The sequence below is a fragment of the Stenella coeruleoalba genome (assembly GCF_951394435.1).
Source record: "Stenella coeruleoalba genome assembly, chromosome: 11".
Lineage (NCBI taxonomy): Eukaryota > Metazoa > Chordata > Mammalia > Artiodactyla > Delphinidae > Stenella > Stenella coeruleoalba.
The window spans coordinates 4,249,080-4,265,836 of NC_137157.1; the positions used below are offsets into that span (position 1 = coordinate 4,249,080).

A 16,757-nucleotide genomic window follows, 5' to 3' on the forward strand; every position below is an offset into this window, starting at 1 on the left:
ATAAATGTGTTATTTTAAGCCACTACGTTTTTAGTCATTTGTCAAGTAGCAACACGACACTACTGTGGGTAGGAGAAATGGGGTGCTGCTGTAACACACAGATACGTGGACGTGGCTCTGGGATCTGGCAATGGGCAGAGGCTGGAAGAATTTTGAGAAGCGTGACAGAAAAGGCCTAGATGCCTTGAATAGAAACGTGGACACTGAAGGCACTGCTGGTGAGATCTCAGAAGAAAATGAGGAACTCGTTACTGGAGACTGGACGGAACAATCCTTTTTCTCCAGCGGCAGAAGCTTAGCAGAACGATGAATCTGGATATTTAGCTGAGCAGATTTCCAAGCAACACGTTGAAGGCGTGGCCTGACTTCCTCTTGGTGTGTATGGTAAAATGCGAGAGGCGAGAAACAGAGGAGACTAAAAGGGAACCAGGTATGATTTGGGAAATTCTCAGTCTATCCGGATTGCAAAAGACGCTAAAACTAGACTATTCACTGTGAGGAAACTGTGCTCTGGAGAGAAAGCCAAGGATGTGGCTGGATGACCTTTTGCTAATGTCTTGGAAGAACCAAAAGGTTGGTGTTCAGTTACACAGAGGGCTCTTTAAAGAGACTAGGAGTGTTACTCATTCCCCTCAGTGATCTCAGCAGAAATCAGGAATAGAGATGGGGTTATCTAAGAAAGCTCTACGGCAGACCCTAGATTGCTTAATGGTATATAACTCCCCGTGACATACATGTGAGACCCACAGGGTTTTTGAGAATGTTATACCAGTAGAAACTCTGCCAACCTGGATGAAATGCACAGAGAAAGGATGAAATGAAAGAAGGCTGTTAAACTCCCAAAATCCCACAGGCAGGAAAGAGGCTGATAAAGTTACTCAGCTGAAAACATGTATGACTCTTACCCTTTGAGAAAAAGGAAGGATGACTCTGAGGGTAGGACTAAGGGCAGAGCCCCAAGCCACAGAGGATCATTCCCAGGCCTCAAAACCTGAGTTTGCCCAACTGGATTCTGAAATTGCTTGGGACCAGTGACTCCCTTTTACCTCAATTTCCTCCTCTTTTAGAGGGTAATGTCTAAAGCTGTTACCCTAGGCCTGTCGTACCACTGTATTTTGGGAGCAGACAACGTCGTGTCTAGTCTCACATGTCCAAAGATAAAGAGGAATTTTGCTTCAGGATGAATCACATCCAGAGTCTCACCCAGATGTAATTTAGGTGCTAAGATTTGGGACTTTTTAGCTAATGAGACTTAGATGAGACTTGGGGCTTGAGTTGATGCTGAATGGGTCGAGAATGTGGGGGACCTTGAGACGAGATGAATGTATTTTGCAAATAGGACAGACGTGAATCTTTAGGGGCCAAAGGGTAGACTGCGCTAGGCAAAATAATGGCCCCCTAAAGATGTCCACATACTAAACTCTGGGAACTGAATATATTACCTTACATGGCAAAGAGATGTGATGTAATCAATTTATATTTGATCCAGTTTCTGGCACAGAGCTCCTAAAACCCTTGGAAGTTCCTGTGTGAGAGGAAGGCCTTTTGTTATTCGTAACAAGCCCCTTTCAACCATACCTGAGCTTATGCTAAAGAGGGGACTCTTCCTGGGCCTGCAGGAAGGTTCCATACATCCTTGGCAAAAAATAATTCCAGTCCATACAAAGTGCAATGTTCAGACAAAAGATGTAAAAAGGTCTAGGCCTTAATAGCATCCTACTTTTTAATTAACTCTTTAATAACTGAAAACATCAGAAAAATACATACTGGTTGAGATCTGAATCTTGACAGGCTCCGGAATATCAGCTTTACTTAAGGTTGACCTCAAAGTCCCTACCAGAATCTTTGTTGTCTTTCTGACTACAAAAATGTTTTTCCCAGGAGCTGATGCCCTGAATGGTTAGAATTTCCATTCTAGGGCTCTCCTTTCCCTCTCCCGTCACACTAGAGGGCCTCCCTGCCTAGAAAGGGACAAAATAATCTAGCCTCTGGCCTGCTGCTTCTAGCTGCTTCTAGCTATACTTTTTCAATGTTAACTATTACTACCAAGATCATTACTGTTTCTATCCATTTATCTGTATAGGGACGCCATGTTCAATTTTGTGCTGAAGTTAAACAACTCTCTCTTTTGATTCCCTCTCCTTTGATCTAAAAAAACCTCATTAATCATATCAAAGCCTCAGGTATAGACCGTCTAGGCAGCACAGGGAGTCTCTCCATCAGCTTCTGGGCCAGCCCGACTTCACTCATCATGGCAGTAACAGGGAGCCCGGGGGCTCTGTCTACATTCAAGTCCAGGAAATAAAAGTGAGCATGCTTTGTGGCTTCTAACTTCATCTCAAGTAAAAACTGTTAATAAAAAGCAGATTGCATAAAATCAAAGAGGAAGGGTGCTCAGTTCTGGGAGGAGAGTGTAACATGTAGAAGAACAAGAGCAGGACAGGGCAATTCTCTTGCTCATCTTGGTAACCACATTTTAGTTGTATATTATAAATTAGGTGGCAGCAGCTGGCAACTTTACACAATCTTAAGGAACGCTTAAGATAAACTGTCTTAGAAATTCACATCGTGCTCCCTGTTTGAAGTAAACACAAGGGCAACTAATTAAAACACTAAAACTAATTAAAACACCTACAACTAAGAAAAGTGAAGTCCAGAACTGCAAATGTATTTAGGCAGGCAGAATCTAGAATCAAAGAATCAAAATTAAGTTCAAATCATTGTGTTATGTAAAAAACCAAATCCCTCAAAACATCATAAATACAAGTGAGAAACCTGAATGACCCCTAACGTTACACATGTTGTCCCATGACATACTCACCAGGAGTCTCCCACAGCAAGTCCTGCAGAGCACCTGTCCCCGGAGACGGAGAGTCTCCTAATAAACACAGGTGACTGCGATGCCAAAACCATCTCTAACAGGTAGGCCAACATGACAGAAGCAGCATGCACGCACACAAAGAGGTATTATCAAAGGCATATATGTAACTACAAAGAATAGTACCTGATTGAATTTTGGTTCACAGAACACTCAATACAAGCATTCCGGAGACACCGGAAGCACTCCGTTATCAACTGCAGACTGGAAGCCAGATGTTCCACTTGGGATGGGTCTCTGCAGGCCAGCTCAACGGCATGAGAAGATTTCTTTAAGATATCCAGGACTCTTTGGAAAATAGTCCTGGGTGCTGTTTCTCTGAAAAAGGATAAAATTGTTACAAACCAGAAAAAAAAGAAAAAGACATTTCCAAATGTCCTTTTCAGAACACTGCTGGTACTTAATTTTGTGGGGAGGCAAGCTAGGCCTATCTGTTCCAGCTCCTTAGTTTACGACACAAAAGAGCTATGTACACTGAGCACTTCGCCAAGGCACTGCTCTTATCAACCTGTCCCTGTATTATCTCATTTAATCTTTGCATTAACCTTATGAAGCCAATACTGTCCTCTCCATTTTAAAGACAAGACACCTGACACAGCAGAGTCTATGTAACTTGCCCACATCCCTCAGCTAATAACTTTTGGAGCCACAATTCCAACTGAAACAGTCGGATTTCCACCCCCACAACAACCCGAACCCCCGTTTAAGGTGACTGTTTATGGTTATGGGTCTGCCCCTAGTCAAACCAGAATATCTGCATCTCACGTTCTAGACAGAGAATATAACCATGTCCTCTGTCACCCAGTGGGTACCTGAAGTAAAGTTATGAGAAAGGATCCTCACGAAGGACTGCCTGGGGGGCAGAGCCACTACCCATTCTTAGATAGAGGAGCCAGAAGCAGTGCTCTGAGCTTACACACGTTCAACCACAAAGACAGGGAGCCGGGGGAGCAGGAAGGAGGGAAGGAGACAGACAGAAGCAGAGGGAGACGGACAGAGAGATAGAGCGAGCTCGCTTCCAGGCAGAGTGTGTGCCCGGGGCAGGGGATGAACCTGTGGCTGTTCACCCCGCCCCACCCACAACTGGGCACCTCAGTTCCCACGGCCTCTCACGCCAGGAGCACTGCCCGCACTGGCTCTCATTCCACAGCTATGAAGAGAAGGATTTCTGTGTGCAGCACGGCACCTAAATGCAAGCCCATTTCCTCATTCCGTGAATCCCCTAAAGAAACAAGAATCCGCTTTAATGTCAGAAGAAAAACTGCTGTTAGACAACTGAAGACACTCTTACAAGGTAAGTCCTGACCATAGGAATTTTCTCCCTGTGCTCGTACTGTGGAATCCCAGCACCCTACATTCACCCCCTGGATGAACTGAAGCCAGACCACCGGGGAGCGCGCATTTCTCCAGAAGCCCGGCCACTGAAGCGCCCCAAGCGGCTGTGCTTGCTCGGGGGCCTGGGAGACACTCCCTCCGCGAGCTTCAGGACCATAAATACTTGTACTCCAAGTGTCGCCTTTTTATCTTAAGGATGGATGATATAAATCACTTTATTTATCACGTTCTCCTCTGTCTTTGCCTTTAAGAAGCCTGGAGTCAAACCAACGACCCATCTTTAACACTATGAATCCCTCAGCATGACTTCTGAGTACTAACCTTATTTCTGGCTTTTCCCTCCCCTCCAATTTCCTCCCTTACCTTTATTTTATCTAACTGTATTTATTTTTTAAGGCACGTCAGATTTGTTTTTGGAAAGAGGCAGAATATAATCAATTAAAAATTGGGAAATCATGCATAAAATAATCTGCCCCACCTCCCCCCGTTGGCCCTCTCTAAATGGGGATCATGAAGCTTTGACTCAGGGTCGCAGCAATTAAGCGACCAAATAAAAAAGCCAAAGTTCAAAGGTGCAGCATTAGTCCTGCCTCAGAAACTGTATAAAACAATGGAGTGTGTAAGCCACTTTCAGTGACAATATGACAAAAAGAAGATTCACTAACACTCTCAGGACAGCTTTAAGGAGAAGTGGGTGCTGCTGGGGAGAAGGCAATTCCCACTCTACCCCGAGAGCTCTTGCCACTGGACTAATAATAAAATTGACAGACACGCAGGAGAAAAAGAAATTCTAATTCGTGTGCATGGAGGTCTCATAGAAATGGGACCTAAAAAATGTGCCACAGCAGGCGGCTTTTATACTTTTTAGACAAAGAAACACTAAATTTCTGAGGAATTGACTGAACAAAGAAACTTAGGCTTTGGGTGCTTAGTTAGTGAAGAATCTAAGGAGAGTCTGGACTTGGGGTAGTATGTTATAGAGGAAACAAGGTTTGTTTATATAGGCTTCTTGGCCCCAAATTCACCTCTGGGGATAAGGCTGTCCTTCTGACTCCAGATGCAGGGAGGGTACCTCTCACACGGAGATTTACTGCCTGCTTTCAACAGAGAGGAGGCTCAGAGCGTCCCTCTTGCACTGGCTTTTTCTTAAGTAACTTTAATTAAAAAAAAATCAATATGCCACTGCGGCTCATTTGGGGGAGGCGTGCTCTGGGCTCGAGCAATACTAAATATAGTGCGGGCACTATTAACACGCTAAGAAAGTACCCATGGGTTCAAAACATTCTGAAGAATGCCAAGAGTGATCATGATTTCTACAACAAAGAATAAACCTAATTACCTCTATCTGCCCCACCTGCATAAAGTTTTGATGACATTTATTACTTAATCTTATAGTCAAGTAAAAGTAGAGCTCTAGAACTCCAATAATCTAAATAAAGCCTCTTTTTTCTTTTCTCCTACGATGACTAAGAAATGTGTGTTTATACCTGAGGTAAAGAAGCCAGTATGATTTCTTTCAGCGGGTCCTTCACAAGCTCCCTCTCTCATGGGCACCACCTTCCTACTGTGAATGGTCTTCTCTGATGTCACTCTTTGAAATCTTAACCACTGCTTCACTCAAAACTGACATCTAGCACAGCAAAGGCTTTGAAATCAAACTATAATAGACAACACAAAATAACAGCACTGTTCTTAGGAAAACTGGCTAACTGATATGCCAACCACAGAACAATTAGTAAGTTCATGAACCACCCTAAATAATTTCCAATGTTACATGTTAATTTGTCACATATACACCATGCCTTTCTCCTTCATTACACTTTTAACCAAAAGAAAAATGTTTACCTGAACTACGGCCAACCAAAAGATTCCTGAAACACAAGTAACTATTAATAGCTACTAAAGAGTAATCACAGCAACATCTATCGGCATACAACAGTTCACACACGCAGTATAAAGAGAAAATAAATTGGGATTGTGATCACTGTCATTTGTCCTCCCCATGGATTCCTGAAACCAGCAAGCACTGGCAATCCTCTGGGTCTGTTCACATGTATGCCCTCCCCCAGAATCCCTTTCACACCACCCCCACCCAAGCCTCTGCCTGGAAGAATCTGGGGGCTCCTTTCAGGCCTCTGAAAACTCACAGCCCTGGTGAGACTCCTCTGCTACTCAGAGTACTCAGGGGAGCCGCATCCCATCTCTATGCGCCCCTGGAGCTCGGTCCATAGAATGGAATTGCACTTACCCACATCAGATTACATTCACTGATGCGGTCTATCACCCCAGCTAGACTATAAATCCCAGAAAAATAGAGACTACCTTATTTTTTTCTGTATCTCTAGGGCCCAGACCTGCATTCACTAATTGCATTTGTTCAATTCAAGTTTAAAACAGTGATGAGACTATTCGCGTATTCAGAGCGGGATCTAACTGCTTCACAGACTTGTCAGGTAACCCATGTACTTGAGCATGTGCCCTGAGCCAGGCACCAGGCCTGATGGGAGCAGTGAAATCAGTGTACTTTGCAGCAGCAACTGGAAAAAGGGAAACACTGAGGAACTAGCTCAACTCGTCCATTCCCATTAAGAAATGCACACATCCTGGACGCAAAAATTTGAAAAAAAATGGTCATATCTTAAGATGTTGACATCTTATAACTGGTATTTAAGAAACATCTAATTTCTCCTTCCCCACTGAATGATAAGCTTAGCCATTGAATGGGTAAGCTTAAAGGGGGAGGGAGAGGTGAGGGGTTGTAACTCAATTAATTACATTTTAAATTTCTTGAAAGCAGAGACTATTTCTTTTTTTTCTTTTTTTTTTTTGCAGTACGCGGGCCTCTCACTGTTGTGGCCTCTCCCGTTGCGGAGCACAGGCTCCGGACGCGCAGGCTCAGCGGCCATGGCTCACGGGCCCAGCAGCTCCGCAGCATGTGGGATCTTCCCGGACCGGGGCACGAACCCGTGTCCCCTGCATCGGCAGGCGGACTCTCAACCACTGCGCCACCAGGGAAGTCCAGCAGAGACTATTTCTTAGAGTCTGTACCCCTCTATAAAGGGTGAATGGAAAAAAAAAAAAACCTTTTCCTCTAGAGCCATATAATAAATATCTACAGATTTTATTCACCATATTTTTATACAATATAATAAATTAACAACTTTCATCAGATGAGGACAAAAAAAGCTTTTCATTAACAGTAACTACTATGAAAACATTTAACTCTCTTCTGTACCTCTTTACCTTCTCCACAGCCTTGAAAGAAAGCTATTTGGCATTACAGATCCAAAGGAGTCCTAATGTACTGTCTGCAAATTCCATGTTCACTGTCAAGACAGCACAGCTAAGTATGTGTAATGATTAACGACAGTGAAATAACCAGTAAAGATCAGTCAATCGTTTGTATATTACAAATGTTGTTAATAATAAAAATTGCTGTCATTTCTGCTTTAACCAAACTAACACAAAATATTCACAAAGACTTTAAGAAGCTTAGCTACTTCATTCACAGAAGGCCGAAAGTACTTAGAAGGACAATTAAAATTCAACCATTAGACATTCCTTTTACATAGGAATGAATGTATACTCTGAAGACAACTTATAAATGAAATGTTACATTACAGAACAAAAACAGCCTTTGAATTATACAAAAGGTAGAACTGCACTTCCTTCAAGTTTGAACAGATCTGTAGGTTTAATCCTGACAAGTCCTGTTTGAATAAAATTAAAGAAAACTACCGGTGATTACAGCACAGGTTAGATAGGCCTAACATACCATCCGTACTCACATCTTACAGTCAGTTCATGAGGCGGGACCTCCTTCTGAAAAGGAGACTAAACTGTTCGTCATTTAACACTACGACTAAGACTTACATCCTGGTTGAAAGATTCATTCTAATACCCAACATTTAATTAAAAATTAGCACATGTGGTTTAGACTAGTTTAACCACTGTCACTGAGAAAAACTATTAGAATATACACAAGTTCAGAGATTAAAATTACAATCATTGGTTGTTATTTAAAACCATAAACCCCTTAATGATTTGACTGCTCTAGATGAACAAAGAAAATAAAAACATTTCTGTCTCCTACCAGAAAGAGCCTGGGCAAAAGTTTGAAATTCATCTCTGCAGACCTCAAAACTCTCCTTTATATACTCTCTTCCCCTCTTCTGTCACATCCAGGACACTCAAGCTGAGACAACTCCCTGAGACAGGGTTGCAGGGCTGGCAAACTTTTTCTGCAAAGAGCCAGAGAGTAAATATTTTAGGCTTTGAGGACCTGACAACCTCTGTCACAACTTCTCTGTTGCTGCAGGGCAAAAGCAGCCATAGACAACATCCAAAAGAATGAACACAGCTGTGTTCTAGTGAACTCTTTGTATGGACACTGAAATTTAAAGGAAGGGAAGAGAAGGTGAAATGCACAGAAGTGGACAGTGTCCAGAAGAGAACTGTGCACACAGAGAAACCTGACAGATGACAGTGCTGGGCACTAAAGATCCCAGGTGAAGGCCAGACTGTTCCAGTAGAGGTGCTGGAACAACTATCAATCGTATGAGAAAAAACCAAATTGGAGCCTTATGTATAATCCTACTAGAAGTAGCTCCAGATGGATTTAGGAATATATGTTAGGCAAAACTATGAAACTCTGGAAGAAAATATATGGAGAATGTCTTTATAGTCTTAGGTAGAGAAGGATTTTTGTATCTAAGACCTTATTTAAAAGGTGGTATTTGAGCATAGAACTGAAGAAGGTGAGGAAGCAAACTATGCCCTTCCTGTGAGAAGAGCTTAGATGGCAGGCAAAGGCATCACAGAACGGCAGGGGGCTTGGTGGAAGCATCCAGTGACTCAGGGGTAAGACACAGGCTCTGTAGGCCACTAAAAGTGAACCCAGGGAGGGTTCTAAGCAGAGGAGTGACATCACCTGACTTTCACTTTGAAAGGATCCCTCTGGCTATTCTGTAAAGAACTGATCACAGCAGGAGAAAGAAACGACAACAGGAGATCAGTCAGGACACTATTCTTGGAAAAGAGTGGCAGAGGCAGACATAATAAGCACAGATCAGATTCTGAATATATTCTGAAGATGGAGCCAATAAGACTTGAGGGTAAATTATTATGAGGGGTAGCTGAGAAGGGGGAGTCAAGGATGGCTCCAAGCTTTGGCCTGAGCAATAAATGGACAGATGTACCTGCTGTGTACTGAGTTGGAGGAGACTGCTGTAAAGATATATGGAGGAGGGGGGAATTGGGAGTTCAGATGGAGATTTGCTGAATTTGAGGTACTTATTAGAAATACAAGCGGAAATGTGGAGTAGGCAGATGAACATACAAGTCTGGAGATCAGGAGAAAAGTCCAGCTAAAGAAAACTGTTAGAGTTACCATCAAATGTAAAGTAGTAAAACCCCAAGGCTGAATGCAATTGCAGGGAGAGTACAGGTAGGTGGGGACAAGAGGTCTGAGGACTGAGCTCTGGACCTCAGAGAGAAAAGCCAACAAGAGAGGAGAATCCGAAGGGGGTGGTGTTCTAGAAGCCAAACGAAGAAGGTGTTTCAAGGAGAAAGAAGTGATGAACTACATCAACTGCAGCTGATAAGGATTTATCCAGTAAGATTTAAGATTTTAAGATTTATCTTAAATCCAGTAAGATAAGGATTTAAGATGAAGACCAATGGACTTGGCAATGTGGAATGGGTTCAAGAGAAAAGAGAAATTGTGGTAGGTGAATATAAAAAACTCTTTAGAGAAGCTTTATTATAAATGGCAGCAGAGAAAAATCAGGGAAATGGGGGAGAGATTTTTCTCAGGATGGGAAAAATTACAGCAGATCTATAAACTGATGAGAACAATCTAACAGAAAAGGTAAAACTGATGATTTAAGAAACGGGGGGGAGGGGAAGAGAACTGTTGGAGCAAGGTATGCAAAAGGGAGCGGAATTTAGTGCAGACCTTTGAAGCAAGACAGTTCACCGACAGTCACAGAGGGAAGGCAAATCATGGGGACGGATACAAGTAGGGGGTAGGGAGGGCAGTGGGAGTTCCTGGAAATTACCTTCTGGTTGCCCCTATTTTTTCCGAAAAATAGGAAACTGAGAAGGAGGATGAGGGAGAGGCAACCGAGCTGTAGGGAGAGCAAAAGGCATAAACCAGTTGGCTAGGAAAGCAGGAGGATGAAATGGCCTAGGGAAATCGAAGGACTGCCTGCCAGGTAGAACTAAATGCCTCCCAAGGTCAGTGATCACCCATTCACAGGAAGGCCGATCAGTCTGGTTGTAAGTCTTCCTCGTCCTCGTTCAGCTGTTTGGCTGCAGACACAAAGGAAACAGCAAGGTGGATTTAACTAGAGCTGAAGTTTTACCAGGGAAGTATGACAAGGTTAGAAAAGGCAAGGGAACTGAGAATGTATACAAGGAAATGCTTTATTACTGATCCTTAGATCTAAACTGGATTTAAGAAGGGAAATGTGAACAGAAGGAACAAAAGGGACAGTGAGTAGGAAGGAGTAGGACCAACAGACTGTGGGTCCTGGTGGGGCTGAAGACTTGTTGGAATAGGGGACCCAGAGAGACAGGATACAACAGGCAGCCAGAGTGGGACTCTTGCAATTAAGATTGTGGAGGGAACACAACCATGGTTAATCATAAGGCCTGGCCAGCACATGGCAATGTGTGGTTAGATGGGAGGAAGGAGGTGTCCAAGTTCACTGAAGGAGAGAAAGTCAAGAAATAAAAGGCCAGGGTAATGAAAGGATAATCTATGTAAAAACTAAAATAACCAAGATTTAAGACAGGAGAAGTAATGCAGAGTTAACAGTGAACTACAGCTAAATTCTTTAAGGAACGACATAGAGGGACCAACAGACCTTTTAATAGCAGAAGAGATTATCCATGAGGTATACTCTGATGGCATGAGATGAAAAGTTGGAGGGGTTTTGGAGGAAGAAGTTCTGAAAGCAGCAATGACAATCACCTTCACACCTACACACCTTCAAGCCAAGCAGTACACTGGATATAGGAGAAAACAGCCGACTTTGAGGACATTCTGGGAAAGGTCTGTCCTTAGAAGTGAGCCGTATTTCACTTAGATCAAGATGAAAGGAGTGTTCAGAGAGGTTGAGGATATAGGGAATTTTGCGCACGGGAAGGGTTTTAAAAGCTGAGGAGTCAGAAAAGGATCCATACAAAGGGTTAAGGGAGTCAGAGAGTAACAGAAAACCTAGGAGTTTCCCATATTAATTAGAAAATCAGCTTGTGAATGTCTAGAAAAAACCCCGTTGAGATTTTATTTTGAATGGCATTGAAACCACAGGTCAACTTGGGGAGAACTGATGTCTCTACGTTATTGCAGTTTCCTATCATGTAATGGTATAACCATTTATGTTTTCTTTAATGTCTTTTGATCAAGTTTTGTAACATTCTCAATGAGGATGACAGCCACTAACACTTAAACTGTGCTATTCCATGCCCAGCACTTAACTAAGCACTATATACAAAATCTCCACGGCTACCGTGAGCATATCCCTAGCTTACAAATCGTCCTCTTACCTCTAATGTGACTTCTCCGGGCTTGTGGCCGTCAGAGAGGCTGACTCAGCCTAGAGTGAGCCCCAGGGTTCCTTAGTCTTTGAATGAGTGTCCTTGCCCACGGTCCAGTGACCACACCCTCGGGTCCAGGGACCACTACAAAAGACTGGAAGAACGAAAGAGCTGAGAAACTCTCCTCTGGGGCATGGTTGGTCACAATTCTAACCTTATTTATTTTGATTTGCTGGCTCAAACTTCTTCCTGTCTACTTTGTCCATTTAAGATAATTGGATGTGCGGGGTGGCTCACACTAACCACATCGGTATTTTGAAGCTGAGTCAGAACACCTTACCAAGTAGTTCTGTGTGGTATTCTAGCTCATGGCACAGGTAAAAATAAAGGAAACTGTCACCACACTCTACGAAGTTCTTTTTATAGTGTAGCGTAATTGATGTTCTCTCTCAACACAGCTGATCTGAATCATGGTTGAGTCAAGACAGCATATGGCGTCCTTTGCTAAGCTGACAAGTGGTGTGGGTTTCTTTTTTCGGGGGGGAGTTGTTTCGTTTCTTTTTCTTTCTTTTTTTTTAAATAATGACCTTCCTCTCCAACTCCTTATTTTTATTTAATTATTTATTTTTGGCTGTGTGGGGTCTTCGTTGCTGCAGGCGGGCTTCTCATTGCGGTGGCTTCTCTTGTTGGGAGCTCGGGCTCTAGGCACACGGGCTTCAGTCGTTGCGGCACACGGGCTCAGTAGTTGTGGCTCGCAGGCTCTAGAGCACAGGCTCAGTAGTGGTGGCGCACGGGCTCAGGTGCTCCGCAGCACATGGGATCCTCCCGGACCAGGGCTCAAACCTGTGTCCCCTGCATTGGCAGGTGGATTCTTAACTGCTGCACCACCAGGGAAGCCTGTTTCGTTTCATTTTTTGTTTTTGTTTTTGGTGCAGCCGAAGACTCTTGTTGGTCAGAGGCTCAGTAGTGTTTGGGGGAAGCTATGTGAATGTGTGTACATGCAGATGATAGGTTAATTTTGAGTTCTGCGCTATGCTGACCTCTGAAGTGCTCAATATTCCCTTTCCTTATGAAAGTTAGTCAACATACTGATGCGAGCAATGAGGAACACCAAAACATTTTCTACCTCTTGAAATCATCATCATCTGTCATTATTTGATAATTTTTTATACCTCTTACTAGAGTCTTTCCTCTGTGCTCTCACTTTATATAAAATGACCCCAGAAAATTAAATAATCTAAGGAAATAATAAAAATACAACCAAGTGCTCACCATGTGCTAGTAGGTACTGAAAATACAGAGGTAAGTAAGAATAATCCTGCTCTCAGATTGTTCTCATTCTAGTGGGACTGGTAGGTGATTAAGTGATCATAATACTCTAGTGAAGTTCTTTGAAAGAGGTAAGGGGAACATAGGACAGAAGCACATAGGTCAAAAAGGCTTTCAGGAGGGGCTGAAATGGTCATTAAAACCTGAGGGAAAATTAGGAGTGTGTGTATGAGGAAAGGAATGAAGTTACAAGTTTAATATTACAGCATTTGAGGTATTCCCCCTATAGTGGTTTGAAGTGAGCTAGAAATACACTGTACCAACTAGAGTTGCATCACTAAACACAGAGCATGGTACACAGCATATGTGAGGTAATTAAATAAGTAAATACTAACACGGTAAATCGAGTTAATAACTTTCAAGCAATCAGAGCAGTCATTATTGACTGGCTGTCAGTGCTAAGAAGTGACTTTCTTCATTACAGCCATTGGCTCTTCACTGTTTATTCAGTTCAACATATATTAAGCACTCACAATGGACCGGGCACTATGCTAGAAGATACCATAAAGAAGACAGACCCTGCCCACAGCAAAGCCACAACCAAGTCAAGGGTCTATTGCATTATGAAATGAAAGTGCAGTGAGAAAGGAGTTCACACTTTAAACATCTCCCCTCCATTCCAGACACAGTAATCATATGTTTATTTCTAAAAATTATAAATATAGAGCCCAACTTTAAAACAAGGTGGATATCTCCACACAGCAGAAACTGACTGGAAACACTTGGCTATAATCAGGTCTAAAGCCAGAGTGGGACATGTCCAGAGCGGCCTAAGGCCGTCTGCAACTCAACTCGGGCAGGATGAAGAGAACCAAAAGCCACCTACACCTCGTGGTGATCAGAGTCACTACGTAAAAGTCAGTGTTAGGACAGGACTCCCCTGCATCTGAAGAGAGAGAAAAAGAGCTGGACTCAGTGCAGCCCTATGTATGGGTTACCTGCAAAGCTGTGCGCCTCCAACGTCAGGACAAAGCCAAGACGGCTTCAGACATGGAACCCGGTCCAAGATGCTGGCTAGCTTAGTGACCAGATACACGACATCCCAATATCACTATGACACAAATCACCAATAGCAGGAAAACCTGATCTTAGGCTGGGGTCACTGGGGAAATAGGTGGAAGAAAACGCAACATCATTACACAAGGAGGAGTGAGCCCAGAAAGGGAGAAAATGTAACAAATTTCTCAAGGTGAGCCAGCAAACTAAAAGTTCAAAGAGAAAATCTAACCCTAAGAAAAACTGGCCCCTTTCCTCAACACTCCCAATGACAAACCTGCAGAATTTGTGCTTCCCAACCCCGCAACTCTAGACTGTGCTGGCCTAAGCCCTGGGGCCAAGACAAAGAACGTCTCCATCAGAGAGCACAGAAGGGGATCTAGTGTATCTTAAACTAGATCCACAGAATGATCACTTTGAGATTCTCAAGCCGGTGAACCAGCAGGCAAAGAAGAGTGACTACACTGGCAGGAGAAACCCACCCTGATTATCAAGAAGAGTTGCTACTACAAGCTGGGCACCAGGAGGAGTAATCTGGAACTCAGGGGTGCAATGGCTGTCTCTTGGTACTTCCATGTCCAGGGACAGCCACAAACAGGCAGCTGCAGCAAGCACAGACTGACAGGAGACAGGCAACCAAGGGCTCAGCCCCCTCGGCATCACAGCCCAGCTACATACAGTGCTGGGGGAAAGTCAGGGAAGTCTAGACTGGAAGCAGGAGCAGGGAGATGATTATCCAATTATGGCCTCAGGACAGTCTTCAGCACTGGGGACTGAACTTACTGCACTAACACTCCTGTCCAGGTCTTTCCTTTTAGATTCCAAACAGCTATAGCCTCCAAGAGCCGTGACCGAGTGAACAGTATCAGGCAAGAGGAGGTCTCAGAAGAAGAGCATGCCGTAACAAATCTTCACGGTGTCCCTCACCGCACAGCCTTTGTCCATCCAGATAACAACCCCAGGGGCAATTCTCAACCAGTGGGCAACAGGTTAATAGATAAATCACCCAGCCCTGTGCACAGATAATTTGGAGGTGCACCCCTCAGGGATACCCAGTGGGGTTGAGCTCCAGCTGCCTACAACGTAATTACCACTCAATACGGCATCCCTACATTGGTTGTTCCCCCTTCCACACCTAGCTTCCCCCGTGCCACACTCCTGACTGCTGGGGGTCACCTATGATTAAATTACTTCACCCAAGTCCCTACCTCAAATTCTGCTTTGGGGAAAAAAAAAATCCAAAGGCTCAGGTATACAAGGAGACATGTATAAAGATGGTCTCTGCAGTACCGTTTGAATTACCAAAAATTCAGGACAAATCCAATACCCATCAGTAAGAAAAAAGGTAGGTAAATTATGATGTAAGCTTATGAAGGGACACTCTACAGCAGTTGAAGTTAATGGTCTAGCTCTCTGTGTATAAAAACTGGTAGCACTCGAAAACAGAGCAAAAATTAAAGATGCAAACTGCAGAGTGTACAGCAAAACATACAGTATAACACGTACAAGGGAGGGAGGAATGAGACTGGAAAGTGAAACAAGAGCCCTACCCAGCACTCTCACCTCCGGACACTCACGCCCTTCTGTGTGACCCTTAGAACACGCAGTAGTAAGGGTATGTCCTTTCCAAGACGATAAAGGCACCCCAGCTCCCATCTCGAGTGGGCTCTCTTGGATCGTTCGCTTTCGAACAAGCCGGCTGCCGAGGCACGAGCAGCCCTGGGGAGGGGTCCACGTGGTGAGGAACTGGAGCTTTCTGCCCAGAGCCACTCGTGTGAGCATGGAATCCCGACCTCCCACCCCAGTGAGGCCTTCGGGAGACCAAAGACCTGGCCCACGGCTTGACTGCAGCCTCGCGCAAGACCCCAAGCCAGATCCACCCAGCTAAGCAGCTCCCAGATTCCGGACCCTAATAAACTGTGTGAAACAATAAATGTCTGTGGCTTCAAGCTGCTAACTTGTGGGGTTATTTGTTCTAATACCGAGGACATTAACAATATCAGTAATGTTTTGGATTTTGAGAGAACAAAATCTTAACATTTGTTGATTTTGCAAGTGAAATACATGGGTACTTGTTATATTATCTGTTATATCATCCTCCATAAAGGCATTAACATTATTATATATTTGTGGGTTTTGACTTGACAAGTGTTTAAAAATAAGCAAACAAACCAACAAAAACACTAGAGTGAAAGTTAACGGAAAGCTTCAATTTCCTTTTTCCTTAGAGTACACAAGTATGGTTTTCTAAAATGTCAGCTCCTAAAGCACAGTCGCTCCATGCAAAATCATCTCAATTCCTCGCTCATGTCATAATGTAAGTTACTGTCAAGTACTCACTTTTTTATTGGAAATTCTACAACTTTTTAAAATTATTTAATATCGCTAAAATACCTTTCTACCAAGGAATTAAGAGTTTGTAATAAATTACTGCCTACATCTTTTGGATCTGAAAAACCAATTTTCTTCCACTGACTTGAGTTATTAAATCTATTCCTTATTCTAAAGTTCCAGAGGCAGTTCCAAAGCCTATAAAAACAAGAACTTGATCATGGAATTGAGATGAAATTAAAAATTTTACAAGCACTATTTTAAACTATGAAAAAAATTCAAGAATTACCACACTTTTCATTTCTTTTCACTCCTGATTCTGACTAGAGCCTGCAATAATAACAGT

The 16,757-nt window shown here is 43.3% G+C and overlaps 1 protein-coding gene across 2 annotated transcripts in view; it reads right to left on the reverse strand.

Moving 5' to 3' along the window:
- The window catches only part of ATXN10 (ataxin 10), a 151,258-nt gene that overhangs the window by 126,646 nt on the left and 7,855 nt on the right, over positions 1-16,757 (reverse strand). For both annotated transcript variants that reach the window (XM_079937920.1, XM_079937919.1), the window contains exon 2: positions 3,005-3,196. In XM_079937920.1, the coding sequence (XP_079794046.1) occupies positions 3,005-3,196 (192 nt within the window). The remainder of the gene's footprint in view (positions 1-3,004; positions 3,197-16,757) is intronic.